Genomic DNA, 14,956 nt, shown 5'->3' on the forward strand with positions numbered 1-14,956 from the left:
GTTTTTGATGCGGAATTTCCGCAGCGGAAACGCTTATAAAACGCTTGGTAACCCGCACCCCATGGTCCCCAAGGGGATTCCGCATGTTCTATGCACATGCTGCGGATTTTTTCGCAGCGTTTATGCTGCGTTCAAAAATCCGCAGCATGTCAATTAATTTTGCGTTTCTGCAAGCAGAATTGCCTTTGTCCAATGCATAAAAAACGCAAGGCAATTCCGCATGTGGAAAACGCGTGATAAGCGCGTGAAAAATGCGCGATAAACGCGTGCGGAATTCCGCATGCATTTTTCCGGGAGAGGACTTGCAGAAATGAAGCAGAAATTTTCTGCTTCATTTATGCAACGTGGGCACATAGCCTTACTCTGTAGATTCATGTTTCTGCTCATGCTGTGTATTTACAGCCCCTGTGTATTTTGTATATACCATGTATTATGCTATGTACCACTACCTTTAATAGAAGTTAAAAATATATATATAATGGACAAATTATGATATCAACCATAGTACTACTGCTGTATTCAGATATAGTATATGGAGAAAAGTTTGTGCCCCCTCCACATTACACCTCCTGGAGCTTTTCTTACCTCCCATTTTCCATCCATTAATATGGAGTTGGATTCCACCCCCCCCCCATTGTAGCTATAACAGATCCCGCTCTTCTGGGAAGACTTTCTATAAGGTTTCGGAGGTGACCATTTATCCAGAAGAGCTTTTGAGGTCAGACTCTGATGTTGAGGAGAGGCCGGATTTACAATCCCTAATCTAGTCCATCCCTAAGTCATTTGCTAAACTCAGACTCGTCCATTAGATGCCAGATAGAGAAGTGCAATATGTCACTGCACAGAGCACGTCTCCTCCAGAAGTCCAGTAGTGGCCACTTTACACCACTCCATCCGACGCTCAGCGTTGTGCTTGGTGATGTAAGGCTGCAAGTATTGGAAAGCTTTGTTCATGTGTTTACACTAATGGTTTTTCTTTTGCATGTTTTCAGAGTATCTGAATCGGGTGCAGCCCAGAATGACATGGTAAGTGCTGCCAACGCCGAAGCATCCACAACCCCCAACATCTGCTGCAGCATTCACACCCCAGGAGCTGCAAGCAACATTACTGCAGTGCAAAGAGCAGCAAGCTTTTATAACTGCTCATAAGCGTAATATATGCTTTATAAGTAATGCAGAAAAATACCAAAAATCTATTAAAAAAAAAAGGGTAAATTTCTCCATGTTTACTAGGAGCTCAGCACCCGACGTGCCGATACCTAGATCAGGCCACATGCAGCGTCTCTATTTATACAGCACATAAAACGTATGTATTTTACCTCCACCCAGGGGAAACGCTGGATCCTCGTTACTATGGAAACTACATTAACATGGCAACCCCGTGAATGTCTGTGAATGGGAACCGGGTGCATTGTGGGAAAACTCATAATAACGTTCAAGGAAGGAGGTAAGTGAGTTCCGTCATTTCATATTGTTCTAAGGGCTGAATAATTTACCATAAAATAGACTGACGTAAAGGGATTCGTCTCGCAGTAATGGATTTGCAGACGATAGCCGAAAAGCAGCGTAAAAATGCATAGAAATGTCTCTTCTATCTGTGTATTGCAATCCTATCACAATGATGTCGAAATGCTCCATCAATGAGTGTTGATGTAATGTCAGGGGCCCCACATTGGTTGCTAATGTGTAAGGAAAAAAAATATACCGTGGTATCATCAGACCTGGAGGCTGGAAACAATATACTGTTATCCTGATGAGCAGAAAAAGATATAGATTGTATGATTCACATAAAATACGCCAGTTATTCCATCATTTCTGGGGATTTTCACAATCCATTTCACCCAATGCAAATCTGCAGCATATCTGCTTTGAAATTCTCAACATTGGGTACAGATTTTTCGGCTGAAAATGTGCCGGACATGTGGGCTCCCTTTATACCTGCGCAGAGAAAAAGATGACTGCGTGTGAAAAATTCCGTCATTGAATGTAACCTTTAGGCTATGTTCACACATTGCATTTTTTCACTACCCATTACTTCCATTGGGTGAAAAACGCTGAAAGAAGTGACATGCTCTATTGTGGAAAAAAAAAACATACAAAACACAAAATCCTGATTAGAAAAAAACAAACAAAAAGGTGTGCATGAGATTTCTGGGATCTCATAGACTTTGCTGGTACTGTAAAACGCAGCTGCAAATTTGCATTAAAAAAAACGCTGAAAAAAACAAGGTGTGAACAATAGCCTTAGTCTCCAGTGACAGTAAGGATGTGCAGCTCTTCAACACAAACTGCTGAACTTTTTATGCAAACTAGAAGTCTTAAATTGTATTATTTGAGCACTTAGCATTAAGGCTATGTTCACACATTGCTTTTTTTGCTGCATTTTTTTTCTGCAGCCAAAAGCTGATCTCTTGGCAGTTAAAAAAAAAAACGGCAGCCAAAATGCACTTTTTTTACATCCATTTTTGCTGCGTTTTTCAGAATCACAAAGATCAGCTTTGCTTCCATCATGCAAGCATGAACAATACAAGGTGTTAGGCCACCAGTGCAAGATGTTTGTGAAACCACAAAATTTTTGGGGAGAAAAAAGGGAAATTTGATCAAAATATTTAGGGCAAAAGATTTTTCATGTCTGAACAAAAAAAAGCTGCAGTAAGGCTAAGTGCCCACGATGCAGAAATGCTGCATATTTTTTCCACATCTCCCTGGCAGGAAAAACGCATGCGGATTGTACATGCGTTTTTCCTGCCAGGGACATGCCGATGTGAAGCGTTCTTCACTTGCATTTCCGCATGCGGGTTGACAAGCGATTTTAGCATCACTTGGAAAGTGCTTGTCAACTTGGTCACACTATATAAATCCAACCGGCATGGATTTATATAGTGTGCCCAAGTTAATTGTTGAAAAAAAGAATAAAAATGGTAAAAAATAACAAAAACATTATACTCACCTTCCGATGTCCCTCTGTCTTTTCTCCGCTGTGTCCGGTCTCTTGTACAGCTCGCGGTGGTGTGAAAGGACCTTTTCATGACATCATTTAGTCATGTGACAGGTCACATGACTAAATTACATCATGGCAGGTCCTTTCACACCATCGCGAGCCGTACAAGAGACTGAACGCAGCGGAGAAATGGCCGGGGGACATCGGAAGGTGAGTATAATGTTTATTTTTTATTTTGAATTCTTTTTTTACAGGTACTATGGTACCCGGATCTGGATGAGAGTCTCCTCTTCTCCAGACCCGGGTACCATCCGTACATTGAATCGCTTAATATCCGCATGTGCACATGTAGTCATGCGGATATTAAGCAATTAAATGCAAGTCAATGTCTGCAAAATTAATGGACATGCTGCGTATTTTTCCGCAATGACAATCCGCAGCGGAAATTTCCGCAGCATGTGCACAGCACATGGGATTATCATTGGGGACCATGGGGCATGTATTACCAAGCGTTTTTTTAAGCGTTTTCGCTGCGGAAATTCCGTGGCAAAAACGCTTGAAAAATGCATAGTGGGCACGCAGCCTTATGTATGAAGTGCAGTCGTGAACTAAGTTTACACGAGTTGATTAAAAAATACACAATTTCAAATGTAAAAAACAGTGGTGAAGGTGAATTGCTTGGGGATTGTTTACTTAAGACTATGGGGCCCCACTATCAGTATTCGGTCAGTATTTTTTCTCCGGAGTGGGAGCCAAAACCAGGAGTGGGTGATAAATGCAGAATCGGTGACTTGTTTCTATTCTACCTTTTCTCTGATTGTTCCTCACCTGGTTTTGGCTCCCAATCCTGAGAAAAAATACTGACCAGATACTGACCAAATACTGATAGTCGGGCCTTGGCCAAAGTTAATTTTAATCAATAGATCTTGGAGGAAGAATAATATTATTATTATTATTATTATTATTATTATTATTATTATTATTATTATTATTATTATTATTATTATTATGTTCCCTAACTGGATGTGTTTAAAAATATGATCCTGTGCTGAGATAATCTTATAAATGTGCCCCTGCTGTGTACTGTGTAATGGCTGCTGTCCTGTCTATATACTCTTTTCCTCCTCCCCAGTCCAGGAGATGTGGTATGATCAGACCATGTTCCTGTACGGTCAGATACAGCCATTACACAGTACACAGCAGGGGCACATCTATAAGATTATCTCAGCACAGGAACATTTTATTTAAACGCATCCTATTGTGGAACTTATTATCCCAAGTTCTATTTATTAAAATCAACTTTTGTTCAAGGGAAAACCACTTTCACACACTGGTAGAGCATCCAGTTGGTCGGGCATTGTTCACTTTCACACACTGCTAGGGCATGGAGTTGGTCAGGCATTGTTCACTTTCACACACTGCTAGGGCATGGAGTTGGTCGGGCATTGTTCACTTTCACACATTGCTAGGGCATGGAGTTGGTCGGGCATTGTTCACTTTCACACACTGCTAGGGCATGGAGTTGGTCGGGCATTGTTCACTTTCACACATTGCTAGGGCATGGAGTTGGTCGGGCATTGTTCACTTTCACACACTGCTAGGGCATGGAGTTGGTCAGGCATTGTTTACTTAACACATATAACTAATTTAAAGAGAACCTGTCACGTGAAAAAACACTATTAACTTGCAGATATGGGGTTAATCTACAGGTTAATAGTGTTCTGAATCTGTCTGGTGACCGCACTTAGAGCCCCGCTGCCGGAAGGAAATGAAGCCTCAGTCTTTCAGTCATAGGGGTGGTGCTGGCACGGTTTCAGTCACTGCTCCGTTTGAGAGCGGCGGCTGTAACTGCGCCTCCTGCACTGACGGCTCACTCGTCATTAGGGCCGTCTGGCAGTCAGTGCTGGCGGCCTCGGTTAGAGCCTCCACTCTCTATATACTGAGCGATGACTTAGTCACGGGTGCCAGCACGCTTTCAGGCTTGTACGCTGCCGGGAGGAATAAAGTCCATTTCCTCCCGGCAGCAGTGCTCAAAGTGCTGGCGTCAGGCAGGTTTAGAACTCTGGTTTTTATGTTTATTTTTTTTTTGAAGGAACGAGTATAACTTTTTATAACATGTGGACCTTGGGACAAAATGGGCACATGTTTTGTATACACTAGTGATGAGCGAGCATTCTCGTTTAACCCTTTCACCAAGCACGCTCGGGTGCTTTCCGAGTATCTTCGGCGTGCTCGTATATTATGTTGGAGTCCCTGCGTCTGCATGATTTATGGCTTTTACACAGCCTCAACACATGTGAGGATTTCTTAACAAGCAGGCAATCCCTGCATGTGTTGAAGCTGTCTAACAGACATAAATCATGCAGACACGGTAACTCAAACATAATATACAAGTACGTCGGAGATACTCGGGAAGCACCCGAGCATGCTCGTTGAAATGAGCACACTCGCTCATCACTAGTATACACTATCTAAGAGTTCGTGTTACAGTGCTGCTCACCATTATTATCATCCCTTCATTTTTTTATAGACTGTACAATATCTTCAGAAATAAATTGAAATGTACCAAAGTTATATCCTCAGAATTTTTTAATTAGTGATCCAAAGTAATACAACAATGAAACATTGTTTTTCAACTTCCATGTTTGCAATTTCAAAGAGGAAACAGAATAAACAGCATGTTCAGCAATAAAGGCCCCCCTAATTAATACTTGGTTGCCCCCCTAATTAATACTTGGTTGCACAGCCTTTGGCTTTGCTGACGGTCTCCAAACATTTCTTGTAGCCATCTATAAGCTTCTTGCTCTTCTCAGCTGGAGTTTTCTCCCATCTTCCTTTGCAGTTTGTTGAAGCTCTTGAATGTTTGCAGGGTTCTTTTTCCCAATGGCAGATTTCAGTTCACCCCAAAGATTTTCAATGGGATTGAGGTCAGGACTAGTGTTGAGCATTCCGATACTGAAATATCGGGTATCGGCCGATATTCACTGTATCGGAATTCCGATACTTAATTCCGATACTTTTATAATATCGAATACCGGAATCGGAAGTTCCCATAATGCCTGCGCTCTGCAGTGTCTCTGAAGGATGACAAGCTGGATGGCAGCGCTCAGCTGCGATCCAGCTTGTCATCAGAATGCCATCCCAGCGTGGGAGAATTCTCCTGATTGTTTAAAAGCCGGCGCGCGGTAAAAAGCCGCCGGCTTTTAAACAATCACGCAGCCCCATACTGCTTCCCCGCAGCCTCCCACCCCGATCCTCCGCTCCCCTCGCCACCTCCCATCCCGATCGTAAATTAGGACCGGGCGGGGAGCGCAGCACCAAGGAGCGAAGGACCCGGGCGGGGAAGCCGGCAGTGAAAAGACTTCACCGCCGGCTTTCCCGTTCTGTGCTGCGCTTTCCCGCCGGTTATTTCAAATGAACAGCTGAGGTATCAGGTGATGCCGATCAGCTGTTCATTTGAAGTAGCCGCGGTGCCCTCAGAGGGTTCATGTGAGTTCATGCTTGACTGCATGAACTCACATCAACTTTCCCACGGCCGCACAGGTCAGCCTCACCTCCCGGACCCGTCATGATTAGTGTGTGCGGGGTGTGTGTGTGTGCGGGGTGTGTGTGCGGGGTGTGTGTGCGTGCGGGTGTGTGTGTGCGGGTGTGTGTGCGGGGTGTGTGTGTGCGGGTGTGTGTGCGGGTGTGTGTGCGGGCAGACATAGGCCGATGTGACACTACTACTCCCATCGGCCTATGTCTGTCCCCCGTCCACTCCTGCCAGCAGGATCAGCTCGATGGGAGCAGTAGTTCCCATCAGCCTGATCCTGCTATTTAAATTGCCCTACTGTGTCCCCAATAAATGTTAAATACATGTCATTGGTGGCCAGTGGTTACCTAAAAGAAATTAGTTCATACATTACCTGTCCCCGCCGATCGCCACCTAAAATAAAGTAAAAAATAAAAAACTACACCTATACTCACCAAGACACCTAATTCCCCGAAGCCATCGATCTCCTGTAATAAAATATAAAATAATAAACCACAACCTTATCCTTACCCCTCCGTAGTAGTCCACGAGTGTCCCACGAAGATCTCCAGTTCAGAGCAGCCACATAGAATGTGACCGCTCTGAACCGCTGCCGCCGCTAGAATGACGGGGCCGTAAGGGTTCACCGGAGTTCAGGCAGCGCTGCTCCGGTTAGCTCCTTTACGGCACTGCTGTATCGTGAGAAATTCCCACGGTACAGCACTGCCGTAAAGGAGGTCTCCGGAGCTGCGCTGCCTGAATGCACTCCGGTGACCTCAGTCAGTGGCTCCCGCTGCCGGGAGCGGACGTGTTCCCGGCAGCGTGAGCTTACAGCAGCCATGCACAGCTGTCACCATCTCCAGATGTGACAGCTGTGCATGGGAGATCAGCGCAGGAACGTGGACAGGTAACTATTTTTTTTTTAGTAAACTAAGAATTAAATAAAATGGTGTTTTATTTCAAATAAATTATTTTTTTCTGGGTGTAGTGTGTTTTTTCTTTTTAACACTTTGTAGGTTAGTAATGGGGGTGTCATATAGACGGCCATCATTACTAACCTGGGCTTCATGGCAGCTGGCGCTGACATGAACCCCACCACTATTACCCCCTGCCACCGCACCAGGGCAGCGTGGAAGAGCGAGGCTAAGTGCCAGAATTGGCGCATCCTATGGATGCGCCATTTCTGGGGCGGCTGACGGCTGGTGTTTCTAGCCTGGGAGGGGGCCAATATTCATGGCACCCTTCCTGAGCTATTAATATCAGCCCCCAGCTGTCTGCCTAGCCTTTGCTAGCTATTAAAATAGAGGGGACCCCACGTCATTTTTTTTTGGGGGGTCCCCCATTTTAATAGCTAGTAAAGGCTAGGTATTCAGCTGGGGGCTGATATTAGTAGCCTGGGAAGCTCCGTGGGTTTTACCCCCTTCCCAGGCTTCAAACATCTGCCCCAGCCGTCTGCTTAACCTCCGCTAGAGACTAAAATTATGGGGGATCCCACGCCATTTTTTTTTTAAATAAATCCTTTATTTTAACACTAAATGACATTTGAGGACTTAATAAAGATGCAGTCCCTAAATTATTATTTATTTTTTAATAAATTTTTCCCAAAACTTTTGACGTGGGCTTCGCCATATTTTTGTATGCCAGCCAGGTACAGCATCCAGCTTCTATGAACGCGCCATTTTCCGGGGCGGCCGCGGACTGCAATTTTCAGCGGGGGGGGGGGGAGGGCAAAAAGCTTGGGCCTCCCTGCGCTGCAGATTCCATCCCCCAGCTGCCTAGTTGTACCTGGCTGGACACAAAAATAGGGAGAAGCTCCACGTTTTTTTTTTTTTAATTATTTCATGAAATTCATGGAATAATTAAGAAAAAAAGGGCTTCCCTATATTGTTGTGTCCGGCTAGGTACAAATAGGCAGCTGGTGGTTGGGGGCAGCCCGTTCCTGCCTGCTGTACCTGGCTGGACACAAATATAGTGTGAAGCCCCACGTCAATTTTTTTTTAATTATTTCAGGAAATTCATGAAATAATTAAAAAAAAATTATGTGGGGCTTCGCCCTATAATTGTGTCCAGCCAGGTACAGCAGGCAGGAACGGGCTGCCCCCAACCACCAGCTGCCTATTTGTACCTAGCCGGACACAACAATATAGGGAAGCCCTTTTTTTCTTAATTATTCCATGAATTTCATGAAATAATTAAAAAAAAAAATGTGTGGCGCTTCGCCCTATTTTTGTGTCCAGCCAGGTACAACTAGGCAGCTGGGGGCTGGAATCTGCAGCGCAGGGAGACCCAAGCTTTCTGGGTCCCACCCGCTGCAAATTGCAGTCCGCAGCCGCCCCGGAAAATGGCGCGTTCATAGAAGCGCCATCTTCTGGCGCTGTACCCAACTCATCCAGGGCCCTGGTGCGGTGGCTCACTGGGTAATAAAGGGGTTAAGGCCAGCTTGGCATTATCAGCTGGCCCTAAGCCCGAAATTCATGGGGTCACGCCAATATTAGACATGACCGCCATGAATTTCTAGTAAAGTATTTAAAAAAAACACAAACACCCAGAAAAAAGTCCTTTAATTGAAATAAAGACACAATTCTTTATTGTTCTAAATTAAACCATACTTACCGCCACACCCATTCCAGCTGAAGCCAACGATCTCCTGCAATAAAAGTAAAATAATAAAGCAACCTCATCCTTACCTTTCCATGGTTCCCAGGACAGCTTCAGCTCTGCTACATCGAGATGACAGGCTGGACCGCAGCAGAACGCTGCCATCCAGCCTGTCATCCCGCGGACACTGAGAAGCGCAGGCATGCTTGCGCTCCTCAGTGTCTTTCTGTGACGTCATCCAGATGAGCCGAGGTCATGTCCAATGAACTCAGCTCACCTCATGCACGTCACTGACAGCGTGGGAAAATTCTCCTGCACTCAGCGCTTCAGCGTGAGAATTCTCCCACGCTGTCAGTGACGTGCATGAGGTGCGCCGAGTTCATGGGACATGACCTCACCTCATGCACGTCACTGACAGCGTGGGAAAATTCTCACGCTGAAGCGCTGAGTGCAGGAGAATTCTCCCACGCTGTCAGTGACGTACATGAGGTGAGCCGAGTTCATTGTCGGCTCATCTGGATGCCGTCACAGCCAGACACTGAGGAGTGGAAGTATGCCTGCGCTTCTCAGTGTCTGCGGGATGACAGGCTGGATGGCAGCGTTCTGCTGCGGTCCAGCCTGTCATCTCGATGTAGCAGAGCTGGAGCCGTCGTGGGAGCCATGGAAAGGTAAGGATGAGGTTGCTTTATTATTTTTCTTTTATTGCAGGAGATCGTTGGCTTCAGCTGGAATGGGCGTGATGGTAAGTATGGTTTAATTTAGAACAATAAAGAATTGTGTGTTTATTTCAATTAAAGGACTTTTTTCTGGGTGTTTGTGTTTTTTTTAAATACTTTACTAGAAATTCATGGTGGTCATGTCTAATATTGGCGTGACCCCATGAATTTCGGGCTTAGGGCCAGCTGATAATGCCAAGCTGGCCTTAACCCCTTTATTACCCAGTGAGCCACCGCATCAGGGCCCTGGATGAGTTGGGTACAGCGCCAGAAGATGGCGCTTCTATGAACGCGCCATTTTCCGGGGCGGCTGCGGACTGCAATTTGCAGCGGGTGGGGCCCAGAAAGCTTGGGCCTCCCTGCGCTGCAGATTCCAGCCCCCAGCTGCCTAGTTGTACCTGGCTGGACACAAAAATAGGGCGAAGCTCCACGTTTTTTTTTTTTTAAATTCATGAAATTCATGGAATAATTCAGAAAAAAAGGGCTTCCCTATATTGTTGTGTCCGGCTAGGTACAAATAGGCAGCTGGTGGTTGGGGGCAGCCCGTTCCTGCCTGCTGTACCTGACTGGACACAAATATAGGGCGAAGCCCCACATCAATTTTTTTAAATTATTTCATGAATTTCCTGAAATGATTTAAAAAAAATTGACGTGGGGCTTCGCACTATATTTGTGTCCAGCCAGGTACAGCAGGCAGGAACGGGCTGCCCCCAACCACCAGCTGCCTATTTGTACCTGGTTGGACACAACAATATAGGGAAGCCCTTTTTTTCTTAATTATTTCATGAATTTCATGAAATAATTAAAAAAAAAAAATACGTGAAGCTTCTCCCTATTTTTGTGTCCAGCCAGGTACAACTAGGCAGCTGGGGGATGGAATCTGCAGCGCAGGGAGGCCCAAGCTTTCTGCCCCCCCCCCCTCCCCCCGCTGAAAATTGCAGTGCGCAGCCACCCCGGAAAATGGCGCGTTCATAGAAGCTGGATGCTGTACCTGGCTGGCATACAAAAATATGGCGAAGCCCACGTCAAAAGTTTTGGGAAAAATTAATTAAAAAATAAATAATAATTTAGGGACTGCATCTTTATTAACTCCTCAAATGTCATTTAGTGTTAAAATAAAGGACTTATTTTAAAAAAAATTGACGTGGGGCTTCGCCCTATATTTGTGTCCAGCCAGGTACAGCAGGCAGGAACAGGCTGCCCCCAACCACCAGCTGCCTATTTGTACCTGGCCGGACACAACAATATAGGGAAGCCCTTTTTTAAAAAAATTATTTCATGAAATAATTAAAAAAAAATTGACGTGGGGCTTCGCACTATATTTGTGTCCAGCCAGGTACAGCAGGCAGGAATGGGCTGCCCCCAACCACCAGCTGCCTATTTGTACCTGGTTGGACACAACAATATAGGGAAGCCCTTTTTTTCTTAATTATTCCATGAATTTCATGAAATAATTTAAAAAAAAAATGCGTGGGGCTTCGCCCTATTTTTGTGCCCAGCCAGATACAACTAGGCAGCTGGGGGCTGGAATCCGCAGCGCAGGGAGACCCAAGCTTTCTGGGCCACCCCCGCTGCAAATTGCAGTCCGCAGCCGCCCCAGAAAATGGCGCGTTCATAGAAGCGCCATCTTCTGGCGCTGTACCCAACTCATCCAGGGCCCTGGTGCGGTGGCTCACTGGGTAATAAAGGGGTTAAGGCCAGCTTGGCATTATCAGCTGGCCCTAAGCCCAAAATTCATGGGGTCACGCCAATATTAGACATGACCACCATGAATTTCTAGTAAAGTATTTAAAAAAACACAACACCCAGAAAAAAGTCCTTTAATTGAAATAAACACACAATTCTTTATTGTTCTAAATTAAACCATACTTACCACCACGCCCATTCCAGCTGAAGCCAACGATCTCCTGCAATAAAAGTAAAATAATAAAGCAACCTCATCCTTACCTTTCCATGGCTCCCACGACAGCTTCAGCTCTGCTACATCGAGATGACAGGCTGGACCGCAGCAGAACGCTGCCATCCATCCTGTCATCCCGCAGACACTGAGAAGCGCAGGCATACTTCCACTCCTCAGTGTCTGGCTGTGACGGCATCCAGATGAGCCGAGGTCATGTCCAATGAACTCCGCTCACTTCATGTACGTCACTGACAGCGTGGGAAAATTCTCCTGCACTCAGCACTTCAGCGTGAGAATTTTCCCACGCTGTCAGTGACGTGCATGAGGTGAGCTGAGTTCATTGGACATGACCTCACCTCATGTATGTCACTGACAGCGTGGGAGAATTCTCACGCTGAAGCGCTGAGTGCAGGAGAATTTTCCCACGCTGTCAGTGACGTGCATGAGGTGAGCTGAGTTCATTGGACATGAACTCGGCTCATCTGGATGACGTCACAGAGAGACACTGAGGAGCGCAAGCATGCCTGCGCTTCTCAGTGTCTGCGGGATGACAGGCTGGATGGCAGCTTTCTGCTGCGGTCCAGCCTGTCATCTCGATGTAGCAGAGCTGGAGCTGTCCTGGGAACCATCGAAAGGTAAGGATGAGGTTGCTTTATTATTTTTCTTTTATTGCAGGAGATCGTTGGCTTCAGCTGGAATGGGCGTGATGGTAAGTATGGTTTAATTTAGAACAATAAAGAATTGTGTCTTTATTTCAATTAAAGGACTTTACTCTGGGTGTTTGTGTTTTCTTTTAACTTTGACTATGGGGTTAGTAATGGGGGTGTCTTATAGACGCCTCTCCATTACTAACCTGGGCTTGATGTCAGCTGGCATTATAAGCTGACATCAACCCCAACCCTATTACCCCCTGCCACCGCACCAGGGCAGCGTGGAAGAGCGAGGCTAAGTGCCAGAATTGGCGCATCCTATGGATGCGCCATTTCTGGGGCGGCTGACGGCTGGTGTTTCTAGCCTGGGAGGGGGCCAATATTCATGGCACCCTTCCTGGGCTATTAATATCAGCCCCCAGCTGTCTGCCTAGCCTGTGCTAGCTATTAAATTAGGGGGGACCCCACGTCATTTTTTTGGGGGGGTCCCCCATTTTAATAGCTAGTAAAGGCTAGGTATTCAGCTGGGGGCTGATATTAGTAGCCTGGGAAGCTCCGTGGGTATTACCCCCTTCCCAGGCTTCAAACATTTGCCCCAGCTGTCTGCTTAACCTCCGCTAGAGCCTAAAATTAAGGGGAACCCCACGCCAATTTTTTTTTAAATAAATCCTTTATTTTAACACTAAATGACAAGTACAGTAATCAACACTGTCACTGTACTTCATATATATGTGACTGACATGTTTCTATCTATCTAATCTATGTGTGATTCTCTATTCCTTCTATTCTAAATTGTCGGGTACAGATGCTGAATTGCCGGCCGGCTTTCTTAAAGAGACGGTGCATGAAAACACTATTATTTTTTTAAATAAATCCTTTACACTAAATGACAAGTTCTGTAAGCAACACTGTCACTGTACTTCTTATATATGTGACTGACATGTTTCTATCTATCTAATCTATGTGTGAAGCTCTATTCTGTCTGTTATAAATTGTCGGGTACAGATGCTGAATTGCCGGCCGGCTTTTTTAAAGAGACGGTGCACGAAAACACTAATATTTTTTTTAATAAATCCTTTACACTAAATGACAAGTACAGTAAGCAACACTGTCACTGTACTTCATATATATGTGACTGACATGTTTCTATCTATCTAATCTATGTGTGAAGCTCTATTCTTTCTGTTGTAAATTGTCGGGTACCGGTGAATGCCGCTGATGAATTGCCGGCTTTTCATGTCATTCTACATTATTCTTAGTTGTTTTACTTCATGTAGAATTAACCTACAAGGAAAGAAAGGGTTTATTTTCATTCCGATATTTGTGTCCCATTGACTTGCATTGGTTTCCGGTATCGGAATCGGCGATATCCGATACTTTTTGGGTATCGGCCCGATCCAATCCGATACGATATTTCCTGATATCGGAAGGTATCGCTCAACACTAGTCAGGACTCATTGCTGGCCATTTTAAAACAGTCCATTTTTTCTTTTTCAACCATTGCTGTGTACTTTTGGATGTATGCTTTGGATCATTGTTTTGCGGGAGGACCCATGATCTTCGACTCAAACTAAGTTTTCTTACACAGGGTAGGACATTTCACGCTAAAATCTCTTGATAATTCTCTGATTTCATGATTCTTGTGATACGGTCAAGGCCTCCAGTACCACACACAGCAAAGCAGCCCCACCATGCTTAACTGTTGGTAAGGTGTTCTTTTCCTTATAAGCTTCATTGCGTCGTCTGTAAACAAACTCTTGCTTTGCATTGCCCAACAGCTCTATTTTTGTTTAATCTGTCCACAGAACAATTTCCCATTAGGATTGTGGTTTGTCAAGGTACTATTTGGCAAAGATCAGTCGTTCCTTTTTTATAACTTTTCTTCAGCAATGGTTTCTTCCTTGGCCTTTGCCCATAAAGCTCTGCTTGGTGAAGGGAGTACAATTGGGGGAGAAAGGTTGACTTGGATGGACCTAGGTGTTTATGCAACCTACGTTACTATGTTACTATGTTTAGTGTGCGGCGTATGGTACTTATTGAAACCATGACCCCAGACTGTTCCAAGTTGGCCTTCAGGTCTTTGGATGTTTGTTGTGGTGTTTTTTCCACCATTCGCAACAATCTTTAAAGACATCTCTTGTCAATTTTCCTCTTTCCCCCACATCCAGGGATGTTCTCGATGGTTCCATGCTTGACAAACTCTTAACATTGCGCACTGTTGAAACTGGGATACCAAGGTCTTTGGAGATGGCCTTATACCCTTTGGAAGTCTTGTGTTTGCTAATAATAGCAGTTCTGTTGTCCTCAGACAGTTCCTTTGTCTTCACCATTGTGACAAAGGAACAGGGCCCTACCATGTGGCTTTTTAAAACACTGAAGTCATCATTCATTGGCTAATTCATGTCACATGGGCTCCGGGCTCCGACAATTAATCACAGGTGAATCTCTTTTGTGATTTATCACAGGCGAGTCAAAATGTGTTTCCATACTAAATTAATGTAAAGGGTGCCAATTCCAGTGACACAGCAAGCGTTAGGTTTTTCTATTTTTTTTTCCCTCTAATTGTTTTTTTTTTTGTTTTCAATTATTGTTTATCATTTGCTTTTTTTGTATTTAACACGAGTCTCTATACAAAAACAC

General features: G+C 44.9%; 1 protein-coding gene across 4 annotated transcripts in view; it reads left to right on the plus strand.

Moving 5' to 3' along the window:
• The first annotated feature begins 989 nt into the window (after positions 1 to 989).
• Positions 990 to 14,956, plus strand: part of FEZ1 (fasciculation and elongation protein zeta 1) — a 99,590-nt gene continuing 85,623 nt past the window's right edge. Inside the window, exons 1-2 of one of the 4 annotated variants that reach the window (XM_073657355.1) lie at positions 990 to 1,026; positions 1,330 to 1,447. In XM_073657355.1, coding sequence (XP_073513456.1) covers positions 1,396 to 1,447 — 52 coding nt within the window. In that variant the 5' untranslated portion in view covers positions 990 to 1,026; positions 1,330 to 1,395. Of the gene's footprint in view, positions 1,027 to 1,314; positions 1,448 to 14,956 lie in introns of those variants that run through there. The other 3 variants (XM_073657350.1, XM_073657353.1, XM_073657351.1) reach the window with 3 other exon arrangements.

This window comes from Phyllobates terribilis, unplaced genomic scaffold, assembly GCF_046119375.1.
Source record: "Phyllobates terribilis strain yellow unplaced genomic scaffold, ASM4611937v1 Scaffold_12__6_contigs__length_324123572, whole genome shotgun sequence".
Classification (NCBI taxonomy): Eukaryota; Metazoa; Chordata; class Amphibia; order Anura; family Dendrobatidae; genus Phyllobates; species Phyllobates terribilis.